This window comes from Geotrypetes seraphini, chromosome 6, assembly GCF_902459505.1.
Source record: "Geotrypetes seraphini chromosome 6, aGeoSer1.1, whole genome shotgun sequence".
NCBI classification, from domain to species: domain Eukaryota; kingdom Metazoa; phylum Chordata; class Amphibia; order Gymnophiona; family Dermophiidae; genus Geotrypetes; species Geotrypetes seraphini.
Genome location: NC_047089.1, coordinates 180,264,276 through 180,278,816, shown reverse-complemented (window position 1 = coordinate 180,278,816; position 14,541 = coordinate 180,264,276). Strand labels below are relative to the sequence as shown.

General features: G+C 48.5%; 1 protein-coding gene across 10 annotated transcripts in view; it reads right to left on the bottom strand.

The window, feature by feature from the left end:
* Nucleotides 1-14,541, bottom strand: part of FER1L5 (fer-1 like family member 5) — a 363,329-nt gene that overhangs the window by 290,995 nt on the left and 57,793 nt on the right. For all 10 annotated transcript variants that reach the window (XR_004539782.1, XM_033947691.1, XM_033947688.1 and 7 more), the window contains one exon: nt 8,796-8,924. Coding sequence is in view for 9 of the 10 variants with exons in the window: in XM_033947691.1 (XP_033803582.1) it covers nt 8,796-8,924 (129 nt within the window). In the remaining variant the exon portion in view is untranslated. The remainder of the gene's footprint in view (nt 1-8,795; nt 8,925-14,541) is intronic.

Below are 14,541 nucleotides of genomic sequence, written 5' to 3'. Positions count from 1 at the left end.
CACACAACTGCAGAATACAAGCAAGGTAGACATGTGCTGTGATGTCCAGTCTTTTGCTCCCTTCCATACAGCAATGTTACTTACCGTAACAGTTGTTATCCAGGGACAGCAGGCAGCTATTCTCACTAGTGGGTGATGTCATCAGACAGAGCCCCGGTACGGACGTCTCACAAGCACGTGTTGCTTGTAGAAACTTAAAGTTTCTAGATGCCCGCACCGCGCATGCGCCGGTGCCTTCCTACCCGGAGATCCGGGCGTGTCTCCTCAGTTCAGGTAGCTAGCCTGAGAAGCCAACCCAGGGGAGGTGGGTGGGACGTGAGAATAGCTGCCTGCTGTCCCTGGATAACAACTGTTACGGTAAGTAACATTGCTTTATCCCAGGACAAGCAGGCAGGTATTCTCACTAGTGGGTGACCTCCAAGCTAACCTCAGTGGGATGGAGGGGGAGTTGGCGACTTAAGAGAATAAATTTTTCAATACTGTTTGGCCAAACTGTCCATCCCGTCTGGAGAGGGTATCCAGACAATAATGTGAGGTGAATGTGTGAACCGAGGACCAGGTGGCAGCCTTACAAATTTCCTCGATTGGTGTTGATCTGAGGAATGCTACTGAGGCTGCCATTGCTCTGACCTTATGGGCTGTGACCTTACAAGGAAGTGATAATCCAGCCTGGGCATAGCAGAAAGAGATACAAGCCGCCATCCAATTAGAGATGGTGCGCTTTGATACGGGTCTTCCCAACTTGTTAGGATCGAAGGAGACAAAAAGTTGAGGAGTGGTTCTGTGTGGCTTGGTGCGATCCAGGTAGAAAGCCAAGGCACGTTTACAGTCTAGAGTGTGAAGGGCCGATTCTCCGAGGTGAGAATGGGGCTTAGGGAAGAATACTGGAAGTACAATGGATTGGTTGAGATGAAATTCGGAGACCACCTTAGGCAGGAATTTCGGGTGAGTGCGGAGGACCACCTTGTCATGATGGAATACTGTGAATGGTGGATCCGCCATCAATGCCTGGAGTTCGCTGACTCTGCGAGCGGACGTAAGGGCTACAAGGAAAAGCACTTTCCAGGTGAGATACTTAAGAGGGGCCCTGTTGAGTGGTTCAAACGGGGGCTTCATGAGATGGGAAAGGACTACATTGAGGTCCCAAACTACTGGGGGTGGTTTGAGAGGAGGGTTAACATGGAAGAGTCCTTTCATAAATCTGGCGACCACCGGATGGGCCGAGAGGGGTTTCCCTTGTAGGGGCTGGTGGAACGCCGCAATAGCGCTCAGGTGGACTCGTATGGATGTGGACTTGAGCCCAGATTGAGATAGGTGTAGGAGATAGTCCAGCACGGAGGATAAGGAAGCTCGCTGAGGTTCCTTTGACTTAGAAACACACCATGAGGAGAATCTGGTCCATTTCTGGGAGTAGCATTGTCGAGTGGCGGGCTTCCTGGAAGCTTCCAAGACCTCCCTCACTTCTTGTGAGAATTGGTGAGGGGTTACGTTGAGAGGAACCAAGCTGTCAGGTGGAGAGACTGCAGGTTGGGATGAAGTAGTGATCCTTGATGTTGAGTAAGTAGTGAAGGAAACACTGGAAGTGGTACTGGTTCCCTGCTGCTGAGTTGAAGTAGGAGGGAGAACCAAGGTTGTCTGGGCCACCGAGGAGCTATTAGAATCATGGTGGCCCGTTCGAGTTTCAGCTTGACCAGGGTCTTCTGGATCAGCGGGAATGGTGGGAACGCATATAGAAATCGTTTCCCCCAGTTCAGTAGAAAAGCATCTGCCTCGAGGCGATGAGGAGTGTAGATCCTGGAGCAAAACTGAGGCAGTTTGGAGTTGTGGGGAGCCGCAAAGAGGTCTATCTGAGGCGTCCCCCATTGCGTGAAGATTTGGTGAAGGGGTCTGGAATGGAGAGTCCATTCGTGCGGTTGTAGCAGACGGCTTAGTTTGTCTGCTAAGACGTTGTTCTCCCCCTGGATGTATACTGCTCTGAGTAGGGCGTTGTGGCGCACCGCCCAGTCCCAGACTCGTAGAGCTTCCTGGCAAAGGAGGGCCGAGCCCGTGCCTCCTTGCTTGTTGATATAATACATGGCGGCCTGATTGTCTGTGCGAATGAGGATTACCATGTCGTGAAGTAGGTGTTGGAAAGCTTGGAGCGCATTGAAGATGGCTCTGAGTTCCAGTAGATTGATTTGGTGTAGTCTTTCCGCACTGGTCCAGAATCCTTGGGTGCGGAGACCCTCCAGGTGGGCCCCCCATGCATAATTCGACGAATCGGTTGTGAGAACTTTCTGATGGGGGGGAGAGTGCATCAGCAAACCTCTGGATAGATTCGAAGAGGTCATCCACCAAAGTAGAGACTGCCGAAGAGCAGGTGTGACTAAGATGCGTTTGGATAGTGGATCGGACGTCTGATTCCACTGTGATGCCAGGGTCCACTGGGGGATCCTGAGGTGGAGTCTGGCAAAGGGTGTCACATGTACTGTGGAGGCCATATGGCCCAGGAGCACTATCAGTTGTCTCGCCGGTAGGGTTTGGCGAGTAGACACCGACTGGCAGAGATGAAGAAGAGACTCCATGCGTTGCAGAGGCAGGAATGCTCGGAGTCGGGTGGTGTCCAGGACCGCTCCGATGAAGGGGAGGGACTGGGTGGGTTGTAGATGAGACTTGGAGAAGTTGATCTCGAAGCCCAAATTCTGGAGGAAGTAGGTTGTAGCCAAGGCCGCCGAAGTGACCTCTGGGGCTGACGGGGCCTTGATGAGCCAGTCGTCGAGGTATGGGAACACCTGTAGACCCCTGTCCCGGAGTGCTGCGGCCACTACCACCAGGCACTTTGTGAAGACTCTGGGGGACGAAGATAGGCCGAATGGTAGCACTCGATACTGTAGGTGCAGATTTCCCACCCGAAATCTGAGGAACTTTCGGGAGGCCGGGTGAATGGGGATGTGAGTGTAGGCCTCCTTGAGATCCAGGGAGCATAACCAGTCGTTCTGCTCGAGGAGGGGGTATAGAGAAGCCAAAGTCAACATGCGAAACTTCTCTTTGACCAGAAACTTGTTGAGGGCCCGAAGGTCTAAAATGGGTCGCAGGTCGCCCGTTTTCTTCGGGACGAGGAAATACCGGGAGTAAAACCCTCGGTTCAATTGGTCTGACGGGACCGGCTCGACAGCCCGAAGCTGAAGTAAGGTTTGGACTTCCTGAAGAAGAAGGGCGGTCTGCGTCGAGCTTGAAGGATACTCTCTTGGAGGATGGTCCGGGGGGACCCGGTGGAATTGAAGAGAGTATCCTTCTCTTATGATGGTGAGGACCCATAGGTCCGTGGTTATGGCCTCCCATCGATGGTAAAAAAGATGGAGGCGGCCCCCTATGGGAGAGGCCGAGGTTATGCTCCCGGGAGGGGCGTCAAAAGGGCTGGGGAGCCTTAGGTACAGCCGGTGGCTGAGGTTTTTGCTGAGACTTCTGGGGAGGTTGTCTCTTCGCAGGCTGTCTCGCAGCAGGCGTTTGTCTGGGCATGTAACGCCGCTGGTAAATCAGGGGTGGCCTGGAAGGTCGAGACTGTTGAGGTTTGGGTTTGGGCCGCAGGATGGATTGAAAAGATTTTTCATGATCCGACAGCTTCTTGGTAACAGTTTCGATAGACTCATCGAACAGGTCAGCTCCAGCACATGGTACGTTGGCGAGTCTGTCCTGTAGGTTGGGATCCATATCGATTGTACGGAGCCATGCCAGGCGACGCATAGCTACCGCGCTTGCGGCGGCGCGTGCCGAGAGTTCGAATGCATCGAAGGAGGATTGCATCAGCTGGAGGCGTAATTGGGAGAGGGAGGCTACCACTTCCTCGAACTCGAATCGAGCTTGGTTGTCTATGAACGGAGTGAACTTGCGGAGTACCGGCAAGAAGAACTCCAGATAGGAAGAGAAAAAGAAATTGTAGTTTAGCACCCGTGACGCCATCATGGAGTTTTGGTAGAATTTTCTACCAAATTTGTCCATCGTTCTCCCCTCTCGGCCCGGCGGTACAGAGGCGTAGACCTGGGAGGGATGAGAGCGTTTAAGGGAGGACTCGACCAGTAGGGATTGGTGGGAGAGTTGAGGGCCCTCGAACCCTTTATGGTGCACGATGCGGTATCGAGCATCGAGTTTGCTGGGGATCGCCGGTATGGAATACGGTGTTTCGAAGCACTGCATGAAGGTCTGGTCCAGTAATTTATGCAAGGGGAGCCGAAGCGACTCCGTTGGAGGGTTAGGTAAATGCATGGTGTCCAGATACTCTTTGGAGTATCGGGAGCCCGTGTCAAGGGTCACATCCAGATCATCCGCCATTTGTCGGAGGAATGATGAGAAGGACAATTGTTCCGCCAGCGTCGGTCTGTGGGACGGGCTGGAGGAGGAGGAGGCCTCCAGGTCCGTGGACATGGGGGAGTGGCAAGGAGAATCGGGCACCGATGTCTCCTCGTACTCCGGGCCCCCCGGAGGGGACACCTCTGATGAGGAGTATCCCCTACGTTGCAGTTTTTTCTGCGGTGACACCTCCGAATGGCGTGAGGAGTGCCAGGATGAGTGTCTCGATCGGTGCCCGTCTCGGTGGCGGGACGGGGATCGGGATCGTCTGTGCATCGCATGGTCTCCCGAGGCCCCCAAGTGGATAGGGCTGGAAGCGGTGGATCGCAACTGGGTTTGCGATGCGGGTTCTTGCGATGCTACCCAAGTCTGGTAAGGAGTACGGAAGAACTCTTCCTGACTATGCCCAGGGCTTCGAGTATCGATCGGAGGTCTGGTCCCATGTTGGCGCGGAGGCGTAATGGGTTCTAATGGCGGCATATCGGTAAGCGAGGCTTGCCGCGTGGGCATCACCGCCCTCCCCCGTTCGTCCTCGTCGGTTGTCGAGGTCGAACGGTGTGGGGGAGGGGGAGGGGGCGGACCGCCCCTTTGGACCGGTACCGGGAGGTCACCCTGTATGGCAGCGATGAGCCCGGGTCCGATGGTCTGCATGAGCTCAACGAATTGAGCTTCCAGCACGGACCGTAGCGAAGCCGATAAGGAGGGATCCGCACCGAAAGGGGGTCCTCCTGCACGGACATCGCGCTCCTTCGAGGCCGAGTGCTTCTGCTTAGTAGCTTTCGGCACTTTGATGACCATTGGTGGCACTGTGGAAGGAAGAGGTACCTGAACCGAGGAGACCGGGGCAGGCACCGACGTCGAGCTCGTGGATGGTGTCGGGGTGAGCGATGCCGGTTTCACCACACTCGATGCAGGAGGGGTCGATGCCGGTTTCGCCCGAACCGGGGAGGTATCAGATGAAGTGGAGGCTGAGGGATCCTTAGCTGCGTCCATCTTGAACATCGATTCCCACAATAGGCAACGCCGCTTGAATGAGCGTGCCGTAAGGGTAGAGCAAGGCCTGCACGATTTCGGGATGTGGTCAGGGCCCAAACACTGCAAACAGCGCCAGTGAGGGTCCGTGAGTGAAATCGCGCGTTGGCACTTGCTGCACTTTTTAAACCCGGTGATTGGCCGGGACATAGGCCGGAAAATCTCCGCCGCGAGGTCGAAGCCAGTGGGCCTGAGCCACGTGGCCGGCCCGTTTGACCCGCCGGAGGAAATAATCTTCTTTTTTTTTTTTTTTTTTTACTGAAAAAGAAAAGTACTGTTAACTGTAATTAAAAGAAAGCGAAAACGCGGACAAGGAAGGCAAATTTAACTGAATTCAGCTAGCGCATGATGAAGTTGAACTTCTCAGCTCCGCGGAAAAGAAAGAACTGAGGAGACACGCCCGGATCTCCGGGTAGGAAGGCACCGGCGCATGCGCGGTGCGGGCATCTAGAAACTTTAAGTTTCTACAAGCAACACGTGCTTGTGAGACGTCCGTACCGGGGCTCTGTCTGATGACATCACCCACTAGTGAGAATAGCTGCCTGCTTGTCCTGGGATAATGTCTTTATCATCTTCTTGATAAACTCCTGTTTCTCATTTCTGTCTCACTTCAATGATCTCATCTTCTGTCCATTATTGTTCTCAATTGGTTATTACTGTTCCTCACACATCTCTTTTGTTTAATTTCTTCTTATCTTATACTTCTTACTCTTATTCCTTTCTATGCCTCGTTTCTGCAAACTGCCAGCATTAGTTAAATAATAATCATAATCATAATTTTTTTTATTTATAGACTGCTACAGTCAACAAGTTTAAAGTGATTTACAATAAGAACAAACCAATATAACATTGGGAATTTACAATTCTCTAATTAAAAAAGAACTTTAAAACATGCATAACAACTGAACCAATTATATAAGCCATTTTGAAATAAATGTTTTAATCTGACACCTAGAGGCTAAATAAGAATCAACATGAGTGCAATAGTTCAGTGTTTCCTTCTAAAACTGCACAGCTTGAAATACCAGCAATTTCTCAATGTACCGTATTTTTCTCTCCATAAGACGCACCTGACCATAAGATGCACCATTCTGGCGTTGGCTGCCTGCCGGACGGGCGGGTTTGGCACCCGAATGTCCGGTCAACTTTAAAAAAGGTACGGGGAAGGGGGGTGGGGGTCGTGAGATCGGCCGGGGGGTCGCGGGTCAGCTGGGGGGAGTGATCGAGGGTTCTGGGGGGGCAGTCGTTGGGAGGAGGGGGGTTGCGTCGAGGGCAGGAGGGCCTGGGATCCCTCCTGCTCGTATTGTAGTGGTGGGTAGGGGATCGCCGGGGCCAGGGGGGCTTGGGCTCCCTCCTGGCCCAATCCAGTCGAAGGGGTGGGGGGTCGTGAGGTCGGCCGGGGGGGTCGTGGGTCGGCTGGGGGGGTGATTGGGGGTTCTGGGGGGAGCAGTCATTGGGGAGGGGGGTTGCGTCGAGGGCAGGAGGGCCTGGGATCCCTCCTGCCCATATTGTAGTGGTGGGTAGGGGGTCGCCAGGGCCAGGGGGGCTTGGGCTCCCTCCTGGCCCAATCCAGTCGGGGGGGGGGGGGTCGCCAGGGCCAGGAGAGCCTGGGCTCTCTCCTGGCCCACTCAAGTCTGGGGTCGCCGCGGGCCAGGAGAGCCTGGGCTCTCTCCTGGCTCGTTGTATCGGAGGGGGGGTCGCCGGGGCCAGGAGGGCTTGGGCTCCCTCCTGGCCATATCGAGTCGGGGGGGGGGGGGCACGATCACCGGGGCAAGTGGGCTTGGGCTCCCTCTTGCCCCGATTTTGTCGGGGGTGCCACGGGTGCCCGGGGCAAGAGGACTTGGGCTCCCTCTTGCCCCGATGTTGTCAGGGGTGCCGCGGGTGCCTGGGGCAAGAAGGCTTGGGCTCCCTCTTGCCCCGATGTTGTCGGGGAGGGGGGTTGGCAGTTTGACATGGCAGGAGGGCTTGGGCAGCCTTTTAATTTAATAAAAAATTAATATACTGCTTGGCCAGTGAAATCTCAGTTGTGTACAATTAAAATCAATAAAAAGAAAGAAAGGAACAACAAAATAAGATAGTAAAACCAAAAGATACATAGAGTCATTCTTTCACACACACACATACTCATACAAAAGAAAAAAAAACCAAGGAGACTTTCATCAATCTGGAATTTGGCTTTCAAATGTCATATGAAAAAATTAATTGGGAAACTGTGCCAGAACAAGGGAGAAACAGTGCCAGAATCCAAGCTAAGATTTACCAAAGAGCAACAGTGGCAGAAGACAATGGTGCTTAAACACTATTCAAGTTTCAAGTTTTATATAAAATTTTATTAATTGCTTAATCTTACTTCTAAGCGATGTACAAAAAACAAAAGGTTTTAAAACATTCAGGGAAGTACAATATATGAGACATGGACTTAACATACCAATACTTACATTACCAATGGGGAAGGGAGGTAAGAAATACAATATAAAATAGGAAAGAAACAAAATATGGGAAACACATAAGGTAGGGATTAGAGAAAGGAAAAGAAAAAAGAGAAAAGAGAAAAGAAAAAGGTTATGAAATTGAGTTAAGATCAGAAAGGAACTTATCCTAGCTTAGAGAGTCAGAGATCGAAGGCATCCCTAAAAACAAAACATTTAAGATTGCTCTTGAACCTGTTGAGAAGACATTCCTCTCTTAGATAAGTGTGAAGAGAGTTCCATGTTTGAGGTGCAGTGACTGAAAAAAATATATTGTCATCGTGTATTAATGACTTTGAGGGAAGGGACTGTTAATAGCTTGTACTTTGCAGGAAGGCATACAAATGAGCGAATTCTGGATGGAATGTAGGTGGGGCATACAATTACAAGTATAATGTACAGAATACTGTAAGATACGCATGTATTACTTGAACTTATGGTCGAGCAGTTATACCAGCTGCACCTAAGTGCTTGCATCTAAGTACATGTACCCTGTTAAGCCAGTATTTTATAGAATATGTGCCAATCAGGTGCCCTCTAGGTGGCTCTATATACTGTAGGTGCACTCTGACAGATCTGCCTTCTAGATCTCTTATATTTTGTTTAAGCTGAATATTGGATTATTGTATTCAGGAATTTTATTTAAAAATAAAAATTAATTAATTTAAGCACTGAGCCCCAGTACATTTTCAAAGAGGACAGCTTAGCAGCCAGATTCTCAAAGTTAGGAGCATAATACCTTTGGAAATTGACCCCTTTGAAAATCAGCCTCATTGAATTACAGGTCATTAATGTTGGGTCTTCGGTCACAGGTCATTGCTGAATCACCTGTCACTAGTACTAGGTCACCGATAAATAATACTAGGTTACTGGTTATTATATTTGGATTGATTTCTAATGCAGTGTTACTGGTCATTCAACTTTCAGCTCACTAATAGTAGGTAATGAAGTGTACACTACAGTGCTCACCTCATTGAAAGATGGGTTATTTCCTCGTTTGATTCTTGTCCAATGTGTGTACTCTCCAATCAAAACCTTTACCACTGGCTTCAGGTTAGTTCCCTGGAGTTGGCGACCCTCAATGATTCTCACTCGAACCTGTAAAAGGATATGACTTAATCAAAAGGATTGGCAGACCTTCATATGAAAGTGTTGCTAGCTACTAGTTATCTAAAGAAATTAAATACTGTGAATCTATGGCACGCAGGGTGGCACAGTGTGACAAATACCACCTCTTATAATGGTTTGCCACCCTTTGCCACAGCTGTTTGAACAATAAGGGGCTGAGCAGGGCTCTATAGATAACAGAGCTCTGCCACAGGTGAAGCAATTTGCTGAAATACTTTCAGGGATAAAGAGTTTGTAAACTCAAAGCCAGAAAAAGCTATACTACACACCAAAAAACTGGCCTTATAAATGGTAAACCAGTGAAGGGTGATCAAACAAAATTATAAGAAAGCTCAGAGATTTGAAACTCTGAAGGGTAGGTTTTGAGACCTCCCTTAGGGAAAGAGTTTACCTTCCAGTCATAGTCCTCTTATGAAAAATGTTTAATCACTTCCTTCAAAGGTATTATACAAAAACCACTTCAAGAAACTTCAAAAAATGTCCAAACAAGGTACTGGTTTTAAACTTGCAATTGTCACTGCACGTGTGGCAAGTTCTAACGAATTTACTTAACTTATAGGCAGGATTGAAGGGGTCCCAACGCGGCCCCGTTTCATTCCCTGCTTCAGGGGACCCGATTGCTGATTCTCTAAACAGGTTCCATTGCTTTCATGCTGGTAAAATTTGCTGTGGTGACATGCAGCTGAAGAAACCGCCAGCGGTTTGAAGATTTAGAAGGCACTCTGTTCCAGCAGCAGTTTCTTCAGCTGCATGTCACCACAGCAAATTTTACCAGCATGAAAGCAATGGAACCTGTTTAGAGAATCAGCAATCGGGTCCCCTGAAGCAGGGATCGAAACGGGGCCGCGTTGGGACCCCTTCAATCCTGCCTATAAGTTAAGTAAATTCGTTAGAACTTGCCATCTCCCTTTCCATCAAAAGGTAGTATGGATGGGGAACAGCCATTGTAAGAACCACCGTATTCAATGGAATTCCTCAATAACACTGACCAGAACAATGCGGTCTTCCAAAAACACGCTACACAACAATCATCAAGTTCCCTATTTCCTGTAGTATCCCCCCACCACCAACAAAATCCCCTACCCCCCACTCTTCCATTCCCAAGTATCCATAGGAATTATACTCCTAAACCTGCTAGATACCTAAACTAGAGGCCATTGACTCCCCCCTCCCACCTTACCTAAAGCTCACATATTAGGGTGATATAATCTATTGCACTGGCCAACACTCATTTTGGTGCCTGAAATGTTCGACCTGTTTCTGGATATATTTGACCTACTGATTCCAAAAATGGCACCAGTTTTCTTGTACCAGCTCGTTTTTGAGATGCAGAACATGTGCCATATACCACTCTTCATTCTGCTCGCCCATTAAAATTTCAGGATATTTTGATGTAGTGTTTAAATTAATAACTTTTAAGCATGAAGGAAACATACTAAAAATTAAAAAGAGAAGTGCACAACATACTTATTTCATACCAAGTTTTTGATTAGAGAATGACATGGTGGCGGTTACCCGCGGCTAGCCGTGTTTAGCCACGGGTAACCCGCCAAAACGGGGAATGAAAAATAACAGTCACTGCGGGGACGGGGACAAGGCCATTCACCGCCCGTGGAGCGGGTGAATGGTCTTGTCTCCGCAGTGAGGCATTAAGGATCGCACGGTCCCCGCAGCCACCGCCCGCCCGTAGCGTTTAGCCAGCTCCCTCCTTCCACCTCACCTTAGATTCTGAGTTTGCCGGTTTCCTTTTTCCTGAGCCGCACGCGTTCAAAAAGCCGTGCATGCGCGGCTGCGCGAGTCTATCAAGCTTCTCCTCTGACGCAACCGGAAACAGGAAGTTGCAGGAGGAGAAGCTTGATGGACTCGCGCAGCCGCGCCTTTTTAAACACGTGCGGCTCAGGGAAAAAGGAAGCCGGCAAACTCAGAATGTAAGGTGAATTGGAGGGAGGGAGCTGGCTAAACACTGCGATCTTGTAGGTGGGGGCTGCTAGACTCTGCGATCGCGTTTGTTCTCGGCTCATTCTAGGAAGGAGGGAGTGAAAGGAAAAAAAATTCTGGGCCAAGGGGATAAAGAGGGAAAGAAAGAAACCCACAGCAGGAAAGAAAGGGGAAGACAGGCAGGTGAGCCAGATGCTGGAAGCAGGGGGGGGGAGAAAGAAGGAAAGAAGCTAGATGGGGTTGAAAAGAAGACATACTGGTATGGAAGAGGAAGATAGGGGAAATCTGGACAGAGGAAGGTAACTGAAAGAGGGGAAATTATGTGCATGGGGCATAGGGACAGAGACATAAAGGGGACATGCCATGGGGATGGTATATGGACACAGGGGGAGGCAATGGCAGATACATAGGGGAGATATTAGAAATGGGGAAAATAGGAACACAGAAGCGAGATGGTTTGTGGGAATGGGACAGGGACAGAGCTCGCAGGCTCCAGCGGTTTGCACAAATTACATTGTAACATGCCACGAAAATAAGAGAGAGGGAGGTAGATAGATAGGCCACGCGAGAAGAGCTGAAGGGTGGTAGAAAGGAACAGATGGTAAAGGAGGGAGGGAAGGGTGGTGGTAGAAAGGAATAGAACAGACATTGAAAGAAGGTAGAGAGGAACAGACCCTGAAGGGAAATGTGGAAGACAGAGTGGGAAGAAGACAGATGCCAGACTATGGGGGAGCGGAGGGAAGAAGATGGGTGCTAGACCAATTGGGGGAGGGTGAAGGGACGGCACAGTAACAGCAAATGGAAGACGCAGAGAGAAGACACACAGTGGATGGAAGGAATTGAATGAGAAGATGTGGAAAGCAGAAACCAGACAACAAAGGTAGAAAAAAAATTCTATTTATTTATTTATTTTTTGCTTTAGGATAAAGTAGTATATTAGTTGTGTTGATAAAAATTTATAAACAAAGCCCTGCCAGCTGAACATCTCTTTATCTAGTTCAGCAGCAGGAACTTTGATTTATAAGAAAGGAATAAGCTAAATATTACAGTACTAAGGCTTATATGGATGCAGCGGGGACGGTGACGGGGCGGTGAATGGGATGGCAGTGGAGGTGACGGGGCGCTGAAAGGGATGGCGGTGACGGTGACGGGGCGGTGAAGGGAACGGCGGTGACGGGGCGGTGCAGAGGATGGTGGGCCGGGGACAGGGCGGTGACGGGGACAGATTTTTTCCCCGTGTCATTCTCTATTTATGATACAAATTTTCCAGTCATTTGACACACAAGAAGCTTCTTTTGTAAGACTTGTAAATTACTTACCTTTTACAATCCAATGTTCTGGATATGTAAACACTCTCACTATGGGCTCCTTTTATCAAGCCGTGCTAGTGGTTTAACGCGCGTAATAGCACACATTAAACTGCCGGCCACGCTAGCTGCTACCGCCTCCCTTGAGCAGGTGGTAGTTTTTTGGCTGGCGCGGGGGTTAGCGTTTGACGAAACGTTGCACGTGTTAACCCCGCTAGCGCAGCTTGATAAAAGGAGCCCTATATCTGCTAACTTGTATGCAAAAACACAAACCAGTAAACAGAAGATTGTAAACCATGCTGAGCTCTATCATAGAGAAGTTGCAGTATATAAGCTTAAGGTTTAGTTTAGTTTAGTTTAGAAGACAAAGTTGAAAAACCCATTAGAATTTAAATCTATGTGCAACTGTTTTAAACAGATCAAGTTGAGACACCTTTGAATTACAAATTTATGTATTCTAAGGAAACCATAAGAACATAAGAACTGCCATCTCCAGATCAGACCTTCAGTTCAAGTCCGGCGATCCGCACACATGGAGGCCCAGCCAGGTGTACACCTGGCATAATTTTAGTCACCCATATCCTTCTATGCCTCTCGTAAGGAGATGTGCATCTAGTTTGCTTTTAAATCCTAGAACGGTGGATTCCGCAATAACCTCCTCTGGGAGAGCATTCCAGAGGTCCACCACTCGTTGCGTGAAGCAGAACTTTCTGATATTTGTCCTGGACTTGTCCCCCCTTAGCTTCAGTCCATGTCCTCTTGTCCGTGTCACATTGGACATTGTAAATAATTTTTTTTCCTGCTCTATTTGTCGATTCCTTTCAGTATTTTGAAAGTCTCGATCATATCCCCTCGCAGTCTCCTTTTCTCAAGGGAGAACAATCCCAGTCTCTTAAGTCGTTCCTCGTATTCCAAGTCTCCATACCTTTTATTAGCTTCGTTACTTGTCTCTGCACCCTCTCCAGCAGTTTTATATCCTTCTTTAAGTTGGGAGACCAATGTTGGACACAGTATTCCAAGTGCACATAATTATGCAATATAACAGAACAAAAGCGATTTTGTCATTTGAGTCTTACATTTTTATACCAGTGTGCATTATAGGAAAGGACGTAGACGAATAGTTGACGAATAGCTGTGAAACAAAAGTGCTGGGAGGTGAGAGGCTGATATGCATGGATGGGGAGAGGGACCTTGGAGTGATAGTGTCCGAAGATCTAAAGGCAAAGAAACAGTGTGACAAGGTGGTGGCTGTTGCCAGAAGGATGCTGGGCAGAATAGAGAGAGGAATAACCAGTAGAAGAAAGAAGGTGTTGATGCTCCTGTACAGGCCTTTGTGAGGCCCCACTTAGGAGTATTCTGTTCAATTTTGGAGACTGTATCTGGCAAAGGATATAAGAAGACTTGAAGAAGTCCAGAGGAAAGCAACAAAAATGGTAGGAGGTTTTGCACCCAAAGATGTATGAGGAGAGACTGGAAGCCCTGAATATGCACACCCTAGAGGAAAGGAAGAACAGGGGAGATATGATTCAGATGTTCAAATACTTGAAAAGTATTAACGTAGAACAAAATCTTTTCCAGAGAAAGGAAAATGGTAAAACCATAGGGCATAATTTGAGGTTGAGGGGTGGTAGACTCAAGAGTAATGTTAGGAAATTCTTCTTTACGGAAGGGTGGTTTATGCCTAGTATGTACTCTCAAGGGAGGTGGTGGAGAGGAACATGGTGACAGAGTTCAAACAAGCATGGGATGAACACAGAGGATTTCTAATCAGAAAATAATGAGTATACTGTATATTGAAGGAACTAAGCCCAGTACTGGGCATGCTTGCATGGTCTGTATCTGTGTATGGCCGTTTGGTGGAGGATGGGCTGGGGAGGGCTTCAATGGCTGGGATGGTTTAGATGGGCTGGAGTGAGTTTTGACGGAGACTCCAGTTGATAGAACCTAAGCACACTACTGGGCAGAACTCTGGGTTTCTTGCCCAGAAATTTCAGAAAAAGGACCATTTAAATTAAATTATTAATTTATAAAGCGTGTACAGTTAGGCAGATTGGATGGACCATTTGGGTCTTTATCTGCCGTCATTTACTATACACAGAAAAAAATGTGGGTAATTTAAATACATAAATTTCTCATTCAAAAAAGAAAGCTTGTTATGAAATCCTGATTCTGCAGAAGAGATCTTTTAAACAGCGGTAAAAAAATTAATAAATTCAACCTATCTAAGAAACTAGAGCTGATGCGGTCTATTCAAAGCAAGTTTCTGAATCAGTGCCCCAAATAACCCCAAGAATAGGTTAAAAAACCCAAACCACCAAGATTTCTGCCCTTTTTTGTTGACC